Genomic DNA, 18,143 nt, shown 5'->3' on the forward strand with positions numbered 1-18,143 from the left:
TCCTACCCTGCATGTCCCCTCCTGCTCTGCATGTCCCCTCCTGCCCTGCATGTCCCCTCCTGCTCTGCATGTCCCCTCCTGCTCTCTATGTCCCCTCCTGCTCTCCATGTCCCCTCCTCCTCTGCATGTCCCCTCCTGCTCTCCATGTCCCCTCCTGCTCTCCATGTCCCCTCCTCCTCTGCATGTCCCCTCCTGCTCTCTATGTCCCCTCCTCCTCTGCATGTCCCCTCCTGCTCTCTATGTCCCCTCCTCCTCTGCATGTCCCCTCCTGCTCTGCATGTCCCCTCCTACCCTGCATGTCCCCTCCTGCTCTGCATGTCCCCTCCTACCCTGCATGTCCCCTCCTACCCTGCATGTCCCCTCCTGCTCTGCATGCTCCTCTCCTACCCTGCATGTCCCCTCCTGCTCTGCATGTCCCCTCCTACCCTGCATGTCCCCTCCTGCTCTGCATGCTCCTCTCCTACCCTGCATGTCCCCTCCTGCTCTGCATGTCCCCTCCTACCCTGCATGTCCCCTCCTACCCTGCATGTCCCCTCCTGCTCTCCATGTCCCCTCCTGCTCTCCATGTCCCCTCCTCCTCTGCATGTCCCCTCCTGCTCTCCATGTCCCCTCCTCCTCTGCATGTCCCCTCCTGCTCTGCATGTCCCCTCCTACCCTGCATGTCCCCTCCTACCCTGCATGTCCCCTCCTGCTCTGCATGTCCCCTCCTACCCTGCATGTCCCCTCCTGCCCTGCATGTCCGCTCCTGCTCTGCATGTCCCCTCCTGCCCTGCATGTCCCCTCCTGCTCTGCATGTCCCCTCCTCCTCTGCATGTCCCCTCCTGCTCTCCATGTCCCCTCCTGCTCTGCATGCTCCTCTCCTGCTCTGCATGTCCCCTCCTGCTCTGCATGCTCCCCTCCTACCCTGCATGTCCCCTCCTGCTCTCCATGTCCCCTCCTACCCTGCATGTCCCCTCCTGCTCTGCATGTCCCCTCCTCCTCTGCATGTCCCCTCCTGCTCTCCATGTCCCCTCCTCCTCTGCATGCTCCCCTCCTGCTCTGCATGTCCCCTCCTCCTCTGCATGCTCCAGGGCTGCTCTGCATGTCCCCTCCTACCCTGCATGTCCCCTCCTACCCTGCATGTCCCCTCCTGCTCTGCATGCTCCCCTCCTCCTCTGCATGTCCCCTCCTGCTCTCCATGTCCCCTCCTCCTCTGCATGCTCCCCTCCTCCTCTGCATGTCCCCTCCTGCTCTGCATGTCCCCTCCTGCTCTGCAGCTCCCTCATCTAAACAGACACAGAGATGAGCAGCATCACCGCCTCTCCTGCACATAACTCTTTCCATCACCAAACACAATGACATAAGTGTACCCACACCTCAGTTAACAAAAGTCAAAGTGTCTCCATGCTCTCTTGGGAGTCTGAGGCCTGCCTGGAGCCACAGTCACTGTGGAGAGTAATGCTGAGGGACATAAAGAGGTACATGACCACTCAAATACAATGGCTGTCACTCTCTCTAACAGGAGGCCAAAGTACTTCTAGTTTTCCCAAGAGAAGAAAGCGCATGTCTACTGTAGCTCCCTCCATAGCAGCTGGTAAGTGGTGCAGCCCAAGTGTCCTGCAGGGGTGAGAGGTGGACAGCATGGTCCTTCAGCTCAATGGATGTAACTCAGCTCAGAAGGAAGGGAGACTCTGACACATTCATATTTCCAGGGAGAAAGGCCTGCTTGGGGTGTCAGGCCAGATATTTCATACTGGTTCTCCGGGGGAAGGTGCTGCTGTGTTTTCCAACACCACCTGTCCTCATACTTTAAATCGAGAAGAAAACGTTTTGGGGCTGTGGTTTTCTTTACAAAGCACCCTGGCTTTACAGAAAGAGAGCCTTCGGTTCTCACTGCAACTCGGCACCACTCAAACCAGCAGCAGATCCAGTGACTGGAGGTCTGAAACAAACCAGGAAGAGCTCAGATTCAAAGTTGAACTGAGCACCCCTGACCTGGCCCTTGGGCAGCAACAGCCTTGGCTATCAGGGGCCAGGAAAGGACACAGCGGACCTGCAGGCTTCTGAGCAGCTGCACTATGGAGGTCAAGAACCCAGAGCCACCATAGGGTTTCCTTTCTGGGTTGATCCACATTCCACGCCTCTAGCATAAGCCTTTGCCCCTTTTCACCTGTGCACAACTCCAAGTCAGGAGACTGATGGTCACCCGGCACCAGCCCCTGTGTGTCTGGGGCCCCAGAAGGGAATGCATGACCAGCCCTGGTGAAGCCTTCCTAGCCTCCTCTGGAGGCAGCCTGCAGACCAGTGTGTGTGTGGAGGCGAGGACAGGACTGCTGCCCCCAATAACAGAGCTGGGTGGGACAGTGCCGTGCTAGGGCCCTCTGACAGCAGGTGCCCATCACAGGAGGGGAGGAGAGCTGCTCCTGCGTGGAGGGCCACACTTCTCCTCCCACGACAGCTCCCTCTGCCTCCAGGGCCTGGGACGACCTTCTCTCTCCAAGAACTCCTGCAAGGTGTTCGAACAACTATTTTTGAAATAAAAAAAAACTTGGCACCATTAATTTAGCTCCTACTAGGACCATCTCTAAGGCAAACTCGCATAACACTTTCGGGGGGAAGGTCCCACTGACGGGTGTGCTGCAGCGTGCAGGCGCTGTGTGGTCCCAGTGTGAACAGCGCCGGCGTCTGTACTCTACCTAGGTCTTCCTCCGCTGGCCCTGGGAAGCTGAGGCCCGGCTGGACCAGGTCTCCTCCTTCTTCCTCTGCAAAGAGAGAAACAAAGTCACACTTTACTATGGCTCTGATGTGGCTTCATTGTGCACGCGCAGCTGCAAAGCTCTTCACCACCCACGTGGCTCACCCAAATGAGACACTTGTTTTCCTCCAGGGCCACTGTTCAGAGCCCAGCATCTTGTGCCAATAACCTTGGGACCCACCACCACTTTTTGTAAAAACCTGCTGATAAAGGACATGGCCCGCCCCCACAGGCAGGAGCTCAGGCGGCTGGTGAAGTGGCCCTCGGCTTCCCTGTGGCTGAGCCCTGGGCTCCGGGGCCTCATCAGCATCGGGACGGCTGCAGGGACTTGGCCCTGTCCCACCCTCCTGGCTCCTTCCAGCCAGGTGGGTCTGGTGGGAAATACCCCCACCGTCCACAAAGCTCTGTCTGCCTCCTGGTCCTCCACGGGCAGAGCCGAAGTCACTGCTGCGCGGCCTCACACTGGGCCACCCTGGTCAATGTGCCCAAAGCTGCACCTTCACTTTCCACTGGGAGCCCCTCGGGTCGTGCGCTTTCATTGTTCACAGCTTTGCCGTCCTGTGCCTGGGACAGCCTGGGCCACATGGCACTGTCCCCTGCACAGCTGGGGCTGCAGAGATGCAGGGAGCCGAGTGGCGCTTTATCCCGCTAGCCCCTGGGAAGCCGGGCTCAGGGTCAGCTGTGGCCTTGCCCTGGGCTCTGCCTGGATAACCAGGCACTGTCCTCCCAGGGCCATGGGCCATCTGGGCGGGGTGACACCGGGGCTTCCTGCCATGACAACAGTCAGGCACACAGTGCTCATCGGGAGCAGGGTTCTAGGAAGGGTGCCTTCCAGCAACATGACACACGTGACACTTGTATAAATGCACATGGGATGTGTCCAGATGAAAGCCTCTGCGCACACACAAGTACCTGTGCACACACACGTGCGCCCAGGTGTGGCCATCCTGTGGGCCTCCAGCTCTCACTGGTGGCTCTGAGGTGCCCCACACCTGTGGGCCTCAGGGTCAGAGTGTTGGCCACACACAGGTCTGTGCAGGACCATGGCAGTACACGGTGGCAAAGCCTGGTCAGTCTGCTGTCACCCTCTGAACCAGCCTGTCAGAATTTGCTGTCAGGAGGGGGGTATGTGGCGGACTGGCTGCAGAGGCACTGAGGAAGGTGCCCGGGCTCCCGGGGACATGGTGGGCTCCTGACCTCCCAGGCACTGACTTAAAGAGCTCAGGTCTGAGTTGTCACGGATCTTAGGACAGCCTGTTCTGCTTGTCTAGCCCACGGCTGGCCCACTCCAGCAGGGTCACAGCACTTGCTCGGTCTGCGTTTCCTGCTGATGAGCTGGCCGCTGCAAAGCTGTCATCCCAGTGACCACACCAAGCATATTAACCCAGCAGTGGCCTGTCTTCACTTGTTTCAAAACGCAACAGGCCTGTGGACTTCAGTAGTTCATGGAACCTAGTCACTGTGTCACCCTAGAAACAGGTGCAGGCTGACGGGTTAGGATAGGATTCAGGGGTGACCCAAGAAACAAGTCCCTAGCCTCAGTCTCTCTCACTCCCTGGAACACACTTAGACAAACAAGTGTGGGCTTGGACTCACAGGGTTTGAACCATGAGAACACGACCCATTGTTCAACCATGAGAGCACTCGACATGCAGAAGCTGGGCAGACGGTGGGCACAGCCAAGGCATGGGCCACAGGCCCACAGAGCTCGGTGTACAGGAGGAGCACACCAACATCCGGGAGCAGCACCCAGGGCTGACGGTGGGAGGGTATGGAAGTCACCCCTAAGTCTTTCTGGAAGAAAGCTGGCTGCACGGTTCACCTCGCTGCTCGTCAGATCGGGAACACAAGGCGAGGCGCAGCCTCACTCACACAGGACCTTCCAACTGTGGAGCTGTACCAGGCTCAGGTCTGGGCATCGATGGCGCCGGCCTTTGGTGCTGCTCGGGGTGCGCGTTGGTACCTTCCTGTCCAACAAGTCCTGTACTCCAGCCTGATTCTGTATGTGCACCACCCACCCACCCCTGCCCAGAATCGTGCCAGGCAGGCCCTGCTCAGCGGGCCCCCGCTATCCGGGTGCTCCTCGCACCTCGGCTTCCACTGCTGGGGATTCACCATGCGCCTGAGGAATGCGCTGAGCGGGCCACACCAAGGGACACGTGAGGCTCGCAGATTCCACGTCCTCTCTGCTGACGCCGGGGGCCCCAGTCGGCCCCCTGAGGTCAGAAGACATGAGGGCACTCGCTCATAGGGCACATCTCTCTTCTGCTGCCTGCTATCCCGGGAACCACTGGCTGATCATGTCACAAAAGAGAGTGCCATCTACATGAGACTGCTGTGTACAGGGACACAGGGTGCTCCTCACCCTCCTCCTCACCCCTCCTCCTCACCCTCCTCCTCACCCTCCTCCTCACCCTGCTCCTCACCCTCCTCCTCACCCTCCTCCTCACCCTGCTCCTCACCCTCCTCCTCCCCCTCCTCCTCCCCCTCCTCCTCACCCTGTTGCTCACCCTCCTCCTCACCGTCCTCCTCACCCCTCCTCCTCACCCTCCTCCTCACCCTCCTCCTCACCCTCCTCACCCTCCTCCTCACCCTGCTCCTCACCCTCCTCCTCACCCTGCTCCTCACCCTCCTCCTCCCCCTCCTCCTCCCCCTCCTCCCCCTCCTCCTCACCCTCCTCCTCACCCTCCTCCTCACACTCCTCACCCTCCTCCTCACCCTCCTCCTCACCCTCCTCCTCAGCCCTCCTCCTCACCCTCCTCACCCTCCTCCTCACCCTCCTCCTCACCCTGCTCCTCACCCTCCTCCTCACCCTGCTCCTCACCCTCCTCCTCACCCTCCTCCTCACCCTCCTCCTCACCCTCCTCCTCACCCTGTTCCTCACCCTCCTCCTCACCCCTCCTCCTCACCCGTCCTCCTCACCCTCCTCCTCACCCCTCCTCCTCACCCCTCCTCCTCACCCTGTTCCTCATCCTGTTCCTCACCCTCCTCCTCACCCTCCTCCTCACCCTGTTCCTCACCCTGTTCCTTACCCTCCTCCTCACCCTCCTCCTCACCCTCCTCCTCACCCCTCCTCCTCACCCTCCTCCTCACCCTCCTCCTCACCCTCCTCCTCACCCTCCTCCTCACCCTGCTCCTCACCCTCCTCCTCACCCTCCTCCTCACCCCTCCTCCTCACCCGTCCTCCTCACCCTCCTCCTCACCCTCCTCACCCTCCTCCTCACCCTCCTCCTCACCCCTCCTCCTCACCCTCCTCCTCACCCTCCTCCTCACCCTGCTCCTCACCCTCCTCCTCACCCTCCTCCTCACCCCTCCTCCTCACCCGTCCTCCTCACCCTCCTCCTCACCCTCCTCCTCACCCTCCTCACCCTCCTCCTCACCCTCCTCCTCACCCTCCTCCTCACCCTGCTCCTCACCCTCCTCCTCACCCTCCTCCTCACCCTCCTCACCCCAGCTCCTCACCCTCCTCCTCACCCTCCTCCTCACCCTCCTCCTCACCCTCCTCCTCACCCTCCTCCTCACCCTGCTCCTCACCCTCCTCCTCACCCTCCTCCTCACCCTCCTCACCCCAGCTCCTCACCCTCCTCCTCACCCTCCTCCTCACCCTCCTCCTCACCCCTCCTCCTCACCCTCCTCCTCACCCTGCTCCTCACCCTCCTCCTCACCCTCCTCCTCACCCTCCTCACCCCAGCTCCTCACCCTCCTCCTCACCTCTCCTCCTCACCCTCCTCCTCACCCTCCTCCTCACCCTCCTCCTCACCCTGCTCCTCACCCTCCTCCTCACCCTGCCCTCACCCTCCTCCTCACCCTCTTCCTCACCCTCCTCCTCACCCTCCTCCTCACCCCTCCTCCTCACCCTCCTCCTCACCCCTCCTCCTCACCCTCCTCCTCACCCTGCTCCTCACCCTCCTCCTCACCCTGCCCTCACCCTCCTCCTCACCCTCCTCCTCACCCTCTTCCTCACCCTCCTCCTCACCCTCCTCCTCACCCCTCCTCCTCACCCTCCTCACCCCTCCTCCTCACCCTCCTCCTCACCCTCCTCCTCACCCTGCTCCTCACCCTCCTCCTCACCCTGCTCCTCACCCTCCTCCTCACCCCTGCTCTCGATGCCCTCCCAGGCTGTCGCTGTGAGCCTGAGCCCAGCTCCTTTTCCCACCGTCCCACTGAGCGGCTCAGCCAGGAGGTGCTGGCGATGGCGACTGGGACATGAATCAGCTGCGGCATTAATGGGCCTCCAGGCAACACCCTGCTCAGACTCCCGTCACACTTGCTTAACAGAAATAGAAAAGTGCCTCAGACTGAACAGTCCTGGAAATGGTCCCTTACTCTTCCGAGCGCCTCTAAGGAGCTCCGGCTGCAGTGCAGAAGCCGTCTTTTACCGCCTCGGCTCCTGCCGGAGTCCTCTTCCTGACTCGCTCTCTCAGTGCTTTCTGGCTGAGTCCACTCCATGACGTATCTTCTTATATACAGAATTTGATGCTGTGCTCCCTCAAGCTCCACCCTGGGAGCCTGCTATGCACTTGTGGGTGGGCTGGAAGGAGGCCTCCTCCCACAGTCAGCACCCACCCTCCAGGTGCAGTGCCCTCACTGACACGGTGCCTGGGTGACTTGCGAGGAGGGGTGTTCAGTGTGGGACCTGCCCCCCAGGCAAGCCATCGCACCTGACCCCGGCCCGGGCTGCACTTCAGTTTCTCTGGAGTCCGCTGCCTGCCTCAGGTCAATGGCTCCCTGCTGGCCCGGACCCTGGGTTGCCAAGGCCGAGCTGACTGCTCTGCAGCTCTGAGCCCTGGGCAGGCACCATCTTGGCCCACAGGACTGCTTGTCCACAGGTCATGGGATGAGTTACTTCAGACTTAAAGCTACTCACTGCCCTGAAGGGGGAGAGCCTGTGCGTCCCAGAGGAGGAAGCATGGCACTTCCTCAAACCCACCTCCCAACCAGGGACCAGGTGGTGTTTCACCAACTATTGACAGTGAGGACCAGAGAAGCGGAGCTGTCCATCTGAGGGCACCCAGCCTCGGCTTCCCCGGCTGGCCCAGACCCCATGCTCTCCTCTGCTGTGTGAGCCAGTCCTGCAGTGCAGCCCAGCACTGGCCTTCCCCGATAGGCCTCTGGGCACTGATGGAGGTCAGAGAGAAAATCTCCCATAGAGAGGCAGAAGAGAGTGACAGCAGAGTGGCCAGTGGGCCACTTCCAGGAGAGTGAGACTTTCACGGAAGCCGGAGTTGCCTTGCCCTCTGTGGACAGAGCAGTGCCGTCTCCTGGGCTGCTCTGGGGGCAGGTGGGGGTCCTGAGCCACTGCCTAGGAGACTGTGGGCCGGGCAGCCCCCTCATTCTCTGCATCTCTGGAGGGCATCGGAGTGGATGGGGGTGCTCAGGGCTGTGGCTCCTCCTGGCCCCCACAGTCTGCTGCCCTTTCTCTCTGTCACTTTTTAAATCTGTGTCACTCGGGCTTGCTCGCATCTCCCTGTGGGAATGGTGGGGAAGGCACTGTGCCCTGGAAGAACAGGACACAGAGGTGTCAGGCACACAGGGCTGAGGGACCTGTCCCCCCAGGAGTGCACTCATGGAGCAGACAGCTTGGCTCCGGACACCACTGCAGGCGTGCCCCCGAACCCCGAGGTGAAGCTGGGTGGGATGCACACCCTGACTGGACAGGTGGACACGAGACCTGCTGTTTTTAACGTCCCTGGCCCATGCTCTTCCGGCCACCAACTCCCTCTACCCTTATCACTAACCCCTAGACAACAGCCCTTGGGACCCTCTTGCCGTGGGGGCTCCGCTTCTGTCTATCACTTTAATAAACCGGCTACTCGGCTGTGGCCCTTGGTGTCCGTGGATCTCAGTCTCTGAACGTGTGAGACCCAGCACCCACAGACCCTCGCATCTCACTGGGTAGCAGGCCCTCGGGGGACAGGACTTGCCCACAGTCCCACAGAGTGGTGCTTCCTGGCTGCGTCTCCTGTAGCACCTCCCTTTCCTCCAAGGACTTCTGAACAGAACCCTAAGCTGCTGGACAGAGACTAGAGGCTGCTCTGGAGGAGATGAGCAGAGCCCTCTGGGCTTCTCTGCAGAACCCCAGGAGGGGCCTGTCCCCAGCCTGGCCCTGGGTTCTGCAGCTGGCCACCTGCTCTCACTGCTGCAGGTGTTCTCTGGTGCCATGTCTGCGCCTCCCACTGGACAGGAGCCTGAGACTTTGCTCCAGAAAGAGGTGACAGACTCTGACCATCACCAAAGGCCATGGCCTCCCACCCGCCTTCCATTTCAGCCTCCAGGGGGATCTGGCCTGGCCCTCAGAGGCATCTCGCAAGGCCAGAGGGGAGGAGAGGCCGCCGTGACCTCCGGTGTGGCCTTGGCTCCAGCTTGGGCCTCTGACCTCTGGCTCCACGGCACCCCCTCCTGGTGCCCCTGCCTGCTCAGCTTTCCTGCCCTCTGTGGGCCCTGGTGGAGCCCACACAGCCCTCCTGGCTCCTGGCACGTCCCTGCAGGGCACGACAGTGCTCCAGTCCGTCCTGAGAGCCGCACCTTCCGCCCTCTCGGCTGAGGCTCAGCCAAGGCCTCCGTCCTACCTGCGAGTGTGCCTGAGCTCACCTTTGAGTCCTTCCTGCCTCGCTCCGACGCCTGCCACTGCCCCTGGCTATCTCAGGTGTTCTTCTCCTTGTCTATCTCCTGTGTGCTGCACCTGGGCTCATAGACAGTGACCCTGAGGGTGGGGAGAGCAGGTGGGCAGTGGACAGGCATCCCCGCCGCTCTGTCTACAGCCTAGGCTGCAGCCAGTGAGGTCCTTGCTGCAGCCCCTGGGGTGGGGCTGGCCCAGGACAGGCCCATGGGCCATGCTCCGGGGCACCCAGCCCAGGACCCTTGGGGGCTCCGTGTGCTGAGTCATCCGCCAGGTCCGGGAGGCCGTGTCCCAGGGCCTGGTTCTCTGCATTCTCGAGGGCACATGGCTGCTGCTCTGATGACAGGACTGAAGGTTCCTAGATTGAGGGCTCATCTGTGCTTGGCAAGACAATGGCACTGATGAGCCTCCAGCCTGGCTCCTCTCCCGTTCCGCCCAGCTGCACCGCCCCGCTGCCGGCTCTTCTAGGGAAATGCAGAGAGGCTCCTGATTCTAGTTGGGATGGAGCAGCGAATCTCAGCAGATGTGTCCCTGAAGTCCGCAAGACTCCCACAAATAGTTCAATGTCACACAGATCAGGCTAAGAGAGAGCTCAAAGTCCCCCATGCAGGGCCCCCACTCTGCCAAGGGTGACAGCAAACAGCTCCAGCAGCACCTGGCGCTGAAGTGGGTGTCTGCTTCCCAAGCCGGGAAGGAGGGCAGCACAGAGCTGGGCTGGCCCCCACCGCGCGTTTGAACGCTGGACACATCTCCCAAACGAATCCAGTGTGACCAAGAGCAGCACACCCTTAATTTTATTCAATAAAAAGAAAAAGATTAAAAAGTGCTGAACTACAAAGGCAGTTCATTATTTAAATACGTGAAACTTCACACTGAATGTATCTGTCTGCGGTTGAACTTGAACATTGACACTCATTATATTTTATATAATATGCTTTAAGTCCAAATTCCAAACGCAGGTGGGATTCAATTCTTTGAACTAGGAACAAGTACTTAGTAAGGTTTCAGACCACAGATTCCTTAAAGATGTGTCCACCTGGAAAACACCACTTTAAAGACAGAATAAGGAGCATTTCACGAAGCTTGGAAAATGTGGCCTTCCAAACCAAGTGACTGCTGCTCATATCACACCATCCAAGTCTCAGAGATGGCAGTGGCTGGTGTTTGTTGGGTCGGTTTGAGGTGACTAAGGGAACAAAGCACCAGGCAACCGTGAAAGAACAACCATCAGGCACCAACAGACAAGCAGTGATAACCACCTGTCAATCCGCAGGGTCTCCTGACCAGTCCTGGAAGGACATGGGTCTCAGCAAGATCCTCCCCAACCAACCCCAGGAGGACAAGGGACTCTAAAAACCTCCCTTTCCTGTCCCAAGCCCTCCCTTCCTGCCCTAAACCCAATAAAGTTCCAATCCAGCTGAGCCAGGGTGCGACTGCCCCGGACCCTCTGTGGGACTGGAGGGTCTCGTCCGGGAGTGAATCTCAATAAAGCCTGTTCAGCTGCTTTTAATCGGCCTCTTTTTGCTCACAGGTGCCTGCCCTTACAGTGTTGAAACTGAGCTGACTCCTGCTCTGAGGAACAGCTAGTGCTCATTTTAGTAGAAGGTCTGGGGAGGGCTCCGGAGGACCCGCCAGGCCTCCAGTTATATCACATTTCCGAAGAGCCATGAAGAATTATTAGGGTAAGTACGTCCCATGTAACATCAGTTGTTTCTGAAATTCAAGTGTAACCTTATTTCTGTTTGTTCGATCTTGCCTTGCCACCCCTGGGGAAGTTTTGGAAGATTCGGGTGCTCCTGCCTGCCCCCCAAGAGGCTGTGACTCAGGCTCTGGGGGGGGGGGCAGAGAGTCCAGTTAATGTGCCCACAGGTGAACCTAGTGTGCGGCCAGGCCTTGGCTCACCAGCTCTGAAAGAGCAAGGCAATTTATGAAAGCCTGCCCTTGGCCTCCCAGATACGCTCACCCCTGCCCAGGCTGTGGCCAGTGTCCTTGAGGGTACAGGGAAGCCAAGGGTGACCCCTTGTGCTGGCCTTGCTGGGATCTGACCTCACCTGGGGGACAGAATCTGTCAACAGTCTGTCTCATTTTGTTACACAACATGCTTTCCGGCCAGGAATTTTTCAGGCAATTTAATGTGCATTAGGTTTAAACACTCCTGAATTCTTTATTTGACATATTGTCTTAATCTTCTACTTGATGAACTTCTCACGTCTGGCTTTGCCTCTCCATGTCCACAGGGCTGACCAGACCCCCAGGCGAGGTCCTCGGATATGGCAGGAGTCAGGAAACCTCCAAGTACATTGCACCTTTTCCTGGATTGTGTGCAAATAGCTTTAGGGTAAGGCATCATGCTCCAGTTTTTCCTTAAATAAAATGACAAGCCTTGATTTTCAAGGGTCCAATTAAAGCAGAATGGTTAAATAAGTTCAGAACAGTTATGGAGAGCGATGGAGAGCCTGCAAGTGCTCGGAAAGTCCGAGCAGGGGGCCGAGTGAGAAGGCTCATGCTCCCCCTGTGCATGTCACCACTAGAAGAAGCCTGGCGCCGTCTACCAAGGCCCTCGGGCCTCTGTCTCTGATTGGAGGGATTTCAGCTGCATTTGATTCTCCCCTTTCCATTTTTTTGTGCTTTGCCAATGTTCTCGACCAGCTGCAAGCCTTTTGTAAGTGCACAGTCCTAAAATGCTTGGCCTTCAATGGTCTGCGGCAAAGCCACATCTGGACGTCCTTCTTCTCTGGAATTGGACGGCCTCGAATGAAAACGGATAGCGGTAAAATGGGGGGGGGGGGGTTCATCTCCCTGATAAGCATCTGTTTCTCTCTTTTCTCACCAGAACAGCCCTGAGGGGCCTCCCGCCCAACCTCCTTGAACTCCAGGCAGAGACTACAGAGGCTGGGGACCAATTCTGCCTGCCCAGTCCCACCAAGCCACCTCCTGAGCACGGTTCAGAAGGAAGGTGGGACATGGCAGCCATGACAACCATGCACCTTGCTCACCTTCCCCCCAACACCAGGACCTTGATGACCCCTCGGGTCGTGTGTTCGGGTTGACCTGTTGCTGGCATTTCCTGATTGCAACCACCTGACCTCAGAGCTGGAAATCACTTAATCTGAGTATTAAATGTCATGGTCTCCACCTGCAAATTAGAGGAGAGTGAGGGGTGGTCAGTGATTGACCCCAAGTCCTGTGGCTGCTCAGCAGAGGTCAGATTAGAACATGGGTCCTACACTGCCCTCGAGCTCCAAGGTCCACACTTTGCCCTGTGCTGCTCCTGGCTGTGCCAACCTGTGGGCCTGGGGGCTGCGGGACTGTGTGCACCAGGGTCTGCCCTGCCTGGCCTTCCCCTCTCCCACAGGTGTTCTGTTGGCCCTGCTCTTCCTCTCTAAACCACTCTTCTTCTGCACTGACACCTGGGCTCGGAGATGCCAAATTCACGGAGATGAATGGGAAAATGGATGCCAAAGAGCCTTCACAGAGCTTGTACGCTGTGCCTAGTTCTGTCTCCACTCTGCAGACTCCAGGCCCCTGCTACGCTCTGCGAGGGGATGCTCTGTGCAGCTGCTGGGATGTGTGGGGAAGGGGAGGGTCCTCCAGTTCCCCCTGTGGGCCTCCCCATGGCTCTGCTCCCAGTGGGTTTGTTGGGAACCCTGAAGAACGTCCCAAAGCCTGGAACTGTGGGAGGAACTGAGCCCCTTTGACCTTGTCATGGAACATTCTTAGCCGTTCCCAAAATTCCTTTGTCTAAATATCATGCAAATGGCAATATTTCCCCTGTGCTACTTCACCAAATCTAGGGTGTCCTGGGAAAGACTAGCAGCTCCCAGCATGCTCAGTGACCACTGACCTGGTCTTGCCCTGATGTGACTGGGTATACCTTCAGACAGCCTCTGCACAGAGCTTTGCTCTCCTGGCATCCACCCCATTGGGCTTGCCACCTGGGTGGGCAATGCCTCCTTGGGCAAGGCCTGTTTTCAGCATCACCTTTCAACTCCAGCAACACTGTTTAAAATGCGTGTTCTGTTGTTCTACAGAACTGAACAAACTCAATCTGTTGCATGCAGAATTGTATAAATCTCTATATCAAAATATTTCCTGGCTACAGTATTGCTGTCTGCTCAATTTCTAAAAGAAAGCAACTTCAGAGACATGATTTGTGGCTGGTTGTTTTGTGCCCTGAGTCTTTGTAAATGCCCAGTTTTGATACTACTTAGCCTTAAAACTGAATTTTGATCTATATCCCCAGGCCTGGCCATTATTCATCAATTTCATGTTGGATATTAATAAAAGTGAATAATATTTGTTAAAAATGACAGACGAAACTGGTTACCTATTAGTCATTGACAAATTGCACCCAAGGCTTCATTCTTCCTTTTTAAACACACTGCACAGCAAATTCCCTTGCAGGGACCCAACAAGGACAGGGTTTCACAGCAGCACCGAGACAGCAATTCATTTTCAAAGCCCTTGGATTCTGAATCGATGGGGGTTTAACAAGTTTTATAGTTCTCGCCCTGAAATTCATCCAAAATCACTAAGTAATGCTGTGGCCGCTAGGCCAGCCCAGTGTACCAGGCCCTTGTAGGCTCCCTGCGTGGACTGTGCTGTGACCCTGGGATGCAGATGGACACTGCACTGTGGGCTGCAGGCTTCCCATCTGCAGAATGTTGAGTCACAGCTGCAGGACGTGTGCATTTCAACACCACGGAAAGACACAGACACTGCCACTACAGAGACATCTCCTGCCATGCACACCACCCAGCAACTCCATTTCTGCAGGGAAAACCTGGGTGAGTTCAGGAGGAAACCGAGTGCCAGCGACTCCTCATCTTGAACATGCCAAGCAGACAAGATTCTGGGTCTCTCTCCGCCCAGTGAAGGCGGACGCTGTTCAGAACCATGTGGAACCAACAGGCTTCAAGCACAAAGCATGCAGCATCCAGAGGTGGAGCGTGGCTGCAGGAGGGGGCTGAGATTCTGTGTGTTCCACCGGCGACTCCTGGCTCCATGGCCTTTGCGGCCTCTCACAAACGCTGCCCCAGCACATGGCTGGCACAGCTTCCCTGCAGGCTAGCTAGCTCACGTCTAGGCTGAGGCCGGTTCCAGCTCGTCTGATCTGGGGCTAGTGACTCAAGCCTTGGTTGCCTGATCTGTAGAATGGAACAATGCCGTTCAGGTCAAAGGCCTGGATGAAGCGCGAGAACCCCAGGGACCTCGGCAGTCTGGGGCCTGTGACCCACACTTGGTTTCTGCCTCCCTCCTCGTCGTCCACACTTCCCTGAATTCAGACGGCCCCTGGAAGGTGCTACGCACCCATCGTATCCTGTCAGGGGGAGCTGGGCAGGACAGGAAGGCCTGGCCAGCGGTACGTGAGAAGCACGGAGGTCCTGACACCATGTACTGCTGACCCACTGACTTCTGTAGCCCAGAGCCCTCCACGGCCCCCTGCGCCTCCCACCCATGAAGAGGGCCCGTGCTTCAGACCCTCTGGTGTTCCCAGTCCAGTGTTCTGGAGAAGGAAGGTGCGGTGCCCACGACACGGAGCTGTCTCAGTGTCGCACCACGGGGCCACGGCCACATGCGCAGTGACGTCCTGACCACAGGGATTTCTCTTCATGGAATATGTTACTTAAATCTGTGCCCTCCCCACACAGAGTGCCCTGGCCGTTGTGGCTCTAGACTGGCCTTTCACCAGCATTGGACATGCATGACTGCTCCGAAAAACATTTCCTGCATTTGAATAACAGATCAGTCCTGCCTGTCCTCCAGGGTGGAAAGATGACAAGAAATCTGCAATTCATCACCTGCGTTTATGGCAGAGAGCAGGTCTGGCTGATCCACCTCATCTAAATTAGGCTAAAGAGCTTATCCTAGTTGTCTGGCAAGATGGGAGAAAGGAAGGCAAGAAGAATTATGGGAAAATGACAGGGCAGAGTGTTAGAGTCACACAGATTTCCAAGCTCACTTCTGTGACTTCCTTCAAGGCTGGTCATGAGCGTCCACCCTGTTCTCCACAGCTCTGCAGAGAAGATGGCGGCACCTGATGCTGAAGCGTAGCTCCCACCCAGGTGTCCACTCTCCCGAGAACTAGAGATCACATCTGCTCATCAGCATTGCAGCCCACAGCCCAGTGGGTCAGCCAGCACGGGGCCCGGCAGGGGGAGGGCAGAGCCACTTCTGTTCCAGGAGAGACCGACCTGGCCGGTGACTCTGTGGGAGGGTGCATGCGGGATCACAGAGACCCAGGGCAACCTGTTTCCACCCTCCTCGAACTCCCCGGGCAGTTAGGGATGGCCTGAGTTTTCACAGATCCTCCGTGAGAGTTTACAAATTAAAAAAAAAAAAAAAACATGAACATTTGTATACAGGCCACTCTGACCAGGAGTCCCCGTCCAGCTCCTACCTCAGGGTCTATCGGTCAGAGGCCCCAGACCCCTCTGAACACGCTTCAAGTTTCTATTCCCATTCTTAATGATTTTTTTTAAAAAAAGAAATACTCTAATTCCCAACAAATACTAGTCTGTCCTTCAAACAGCACAAAGGTATCCAGAAACCGAGCACACGAGATGGACAGCAAGGGTGCTGCTGGACAGCCTCCTCGCGGCTAGCGTGGCCTCGCCTGGCCTGCTCCCGGGGCTGGATGGCAGCCAGCCCTCCTGAAGTGCGCACAGCGACACTGCTCTGGATTCTAAGCCACCCGAAACACGTGGCCTCATGCACTTCCTCCCATGCTGTCCTGCAACCAGAGCCACAGAAGCCACTCGGCCCCTGGGATGTTTCTGGTGGCTGTGAGTGTGGCCAGTTGACCCCCTCCATGGGGTGTGGCCAGCTTCCTCCTGGGGGACATTGGCAGGGGCTGTAGGCGCAGGAGACGGTGGTGAGCCTTCTCCAGGTGCCCCTGATCCTGAGTCAAAGGAGTCAGCCTGACCGGACCACCATCGTCAGAGGTTTGGGTGTGACTCCTGAGGCCAGTGCCTTAGAAAACCACATCCAGTGAAATATCACCTCACTGGACTTTTCTTCCTAAGACTTCCAGAAAAGCCCTTGCGGTGGGAAAGGAAGAGCGACTCTCGCCAGCCGAGCCACTGTGCTGGTCGGTGGTCAGACCCCCATCTGTTTAAGGTCACTGCACATCGGCCACGTGGGCTGAATGAGGAGCCTTCACCCCTGGGCCTGCTGTTACCTTGGGCATCTCTTTGTTCTGTCAGCACGGGCTCTGTGTCTGGCAAGTCATTTACAAGTGACTTAACAGGGACAGAGGATCGCCGTCCCGTGTGCTTGCTCCAGTGGCATTCTTCTTGCTTGATTTAAGTAGTTTCTGAGCAGAGTGTGTGTGTGTGTGTGCAGGCTCCCTCCCTCCTCTGCACGCTCCTGAGCATCAAGCGTGCAGAGGGGCCAGCCTCCGTGTTTCCCATCCTGTTCTCTCCAACTTCCAAGGGAAAGCAGAGGCTCTGGGGAGACCGAAAATCAGGGCCCAGCCTCGGAGGCCCCAAAGCTCCTCTGGCCCTTCAGTCCTGGGCAGGAGGAGAGAGCCAGCTCAGTTGGATATGGTTGAAGCTTGGTCTGTAGCAGACCACAGGAACCAAATCTGCACACCTTCCTCTGTCCTTGGGGGGAATGGCCGTCCTCTCCCGACACCTGAGCGTCTTCCCTGTTTCTCAGGAGAACCACCAGTCACACCCACAGCCCAATTTAGATTTGCAACTGAGATGCTTTCACAATAAGCCCTACCAGGGTGAATGAGGACAGCGTCCACGTTCTCCACCCCAGTGATGGTTCCCATGTGCTATTCATCGCACCTTACTGCGAAGCCCCGTGGATTCCAGACACCACAAGATTAACCGCCAGCTGGGCCACAGGGGCTTCTGATGAGGTCCACAGAAGGATGACCTGGCAATCAGCTGTGTCCCCCAAACTGAGGATGGTCAGGCCCTCAGCATACCAGGAGGGGCAGGGGAGATGGAAGTCAATGACGGCAGGAATGAGCCAGCCGCGCCACTCACCCTCCTAGAGGGTCAGTGGGCCAAAGGAACTGCGATGGCCACCTACAGCTGGTCGACTCAGTCCTCCATCAGGCACAACACACTGCTGCCCACCCCTTTAGGGATGAGCCCGACTTTCATGTACCTGTTTACAATTACTCGGGGCCCAGTGTACTGTGTTCTCACTCCTTATAGGAAACCGACCTGGTTCTCATGACCAAGCTTCCCCAGGAGGATCACTGGGAGGTCACCCCCCAGGAACCCGGGGACAAGGGGACACATGCTCTGAGCAGAGGCCTGTCCTCACCCTGCTGGGCGCTTGACACTGCCTGCCCTTCCAGCTCCTCTCTGCTGGCCTGGTGACCAAGCACCGCGCAGCAAGCCTCTTCTCGTGTTGGGAATGGACGTCATCGTAACTGGGTGGTCTGTGAGACCTGTGGATCCTCTCCCTCCGTGACACTGGAGAGTGCCTGCCACCTGTGTGGCCCAGGGCTGGCCTCCACCTGGCTGTGCCCACCTCTATCCATCCTGCCCAGGTCCTCTGTGTCTGTAGCTCAGGCTGCGGGTTCTGAGAGCTGCCCTTCTGCTTGCTCCAGTGCTGCTGCAGAGCTGAGGACGTGCTCTGCCCTCTGGGCCTCTCAGACTCACATCTGGTGTCACGCTGGCCCCTCCTTCTCTTACACAGCCTGCTGGCTGTCACCCAGGAGGACGCTGGAGTAACAGCCCCCGCAATGAGAAGCGCCACTGGATTGCAACATGACGTGGCTCCCACGAAGAGCCGACTCACGCAGACACAGAGCAACGGAGAGAG

General features: G+C 57.8%; 1 protein-coding gene across 1 annotated transcript in view; it reads right to left on the reverse strand.

The window, feature by feature from the left end:
- The window catches only part of Dlgap2 (DLG associated protein 2), a 589,656-nt gene that overhangs the window by 116,189 nt on the left and 455,324 nt on the right, over window positions 1-18,143 (reverse strand). The window contains exon 5 of the mRNA XM_071610646.1: window positions 2,676-2,741. Within this exon, the coding sequence (XP_071466747.1) occupies window positions 2,676-2,741 (66 nt within the window). The remainder of the gene's footprint in view (window positions 1-2,675; window positions 2,742-18,143) is intronic.

This window comes from Marmota flaviventris, chromosome 3, assembly GCF_047511675.1.
Source record: "Marmota flaviventris isolate mMarFla1 chromosome 3, mMarFla1.hap1, whole genome shotgun sequence".
In the NCBI taxonomy this organism is placed as follows: domain Eukaryota; kingdom Metazoa; phylum Chordata; class Mammalia; order Rodentia; family Sciuridae; genus Marmota; species Marmota flaviventris.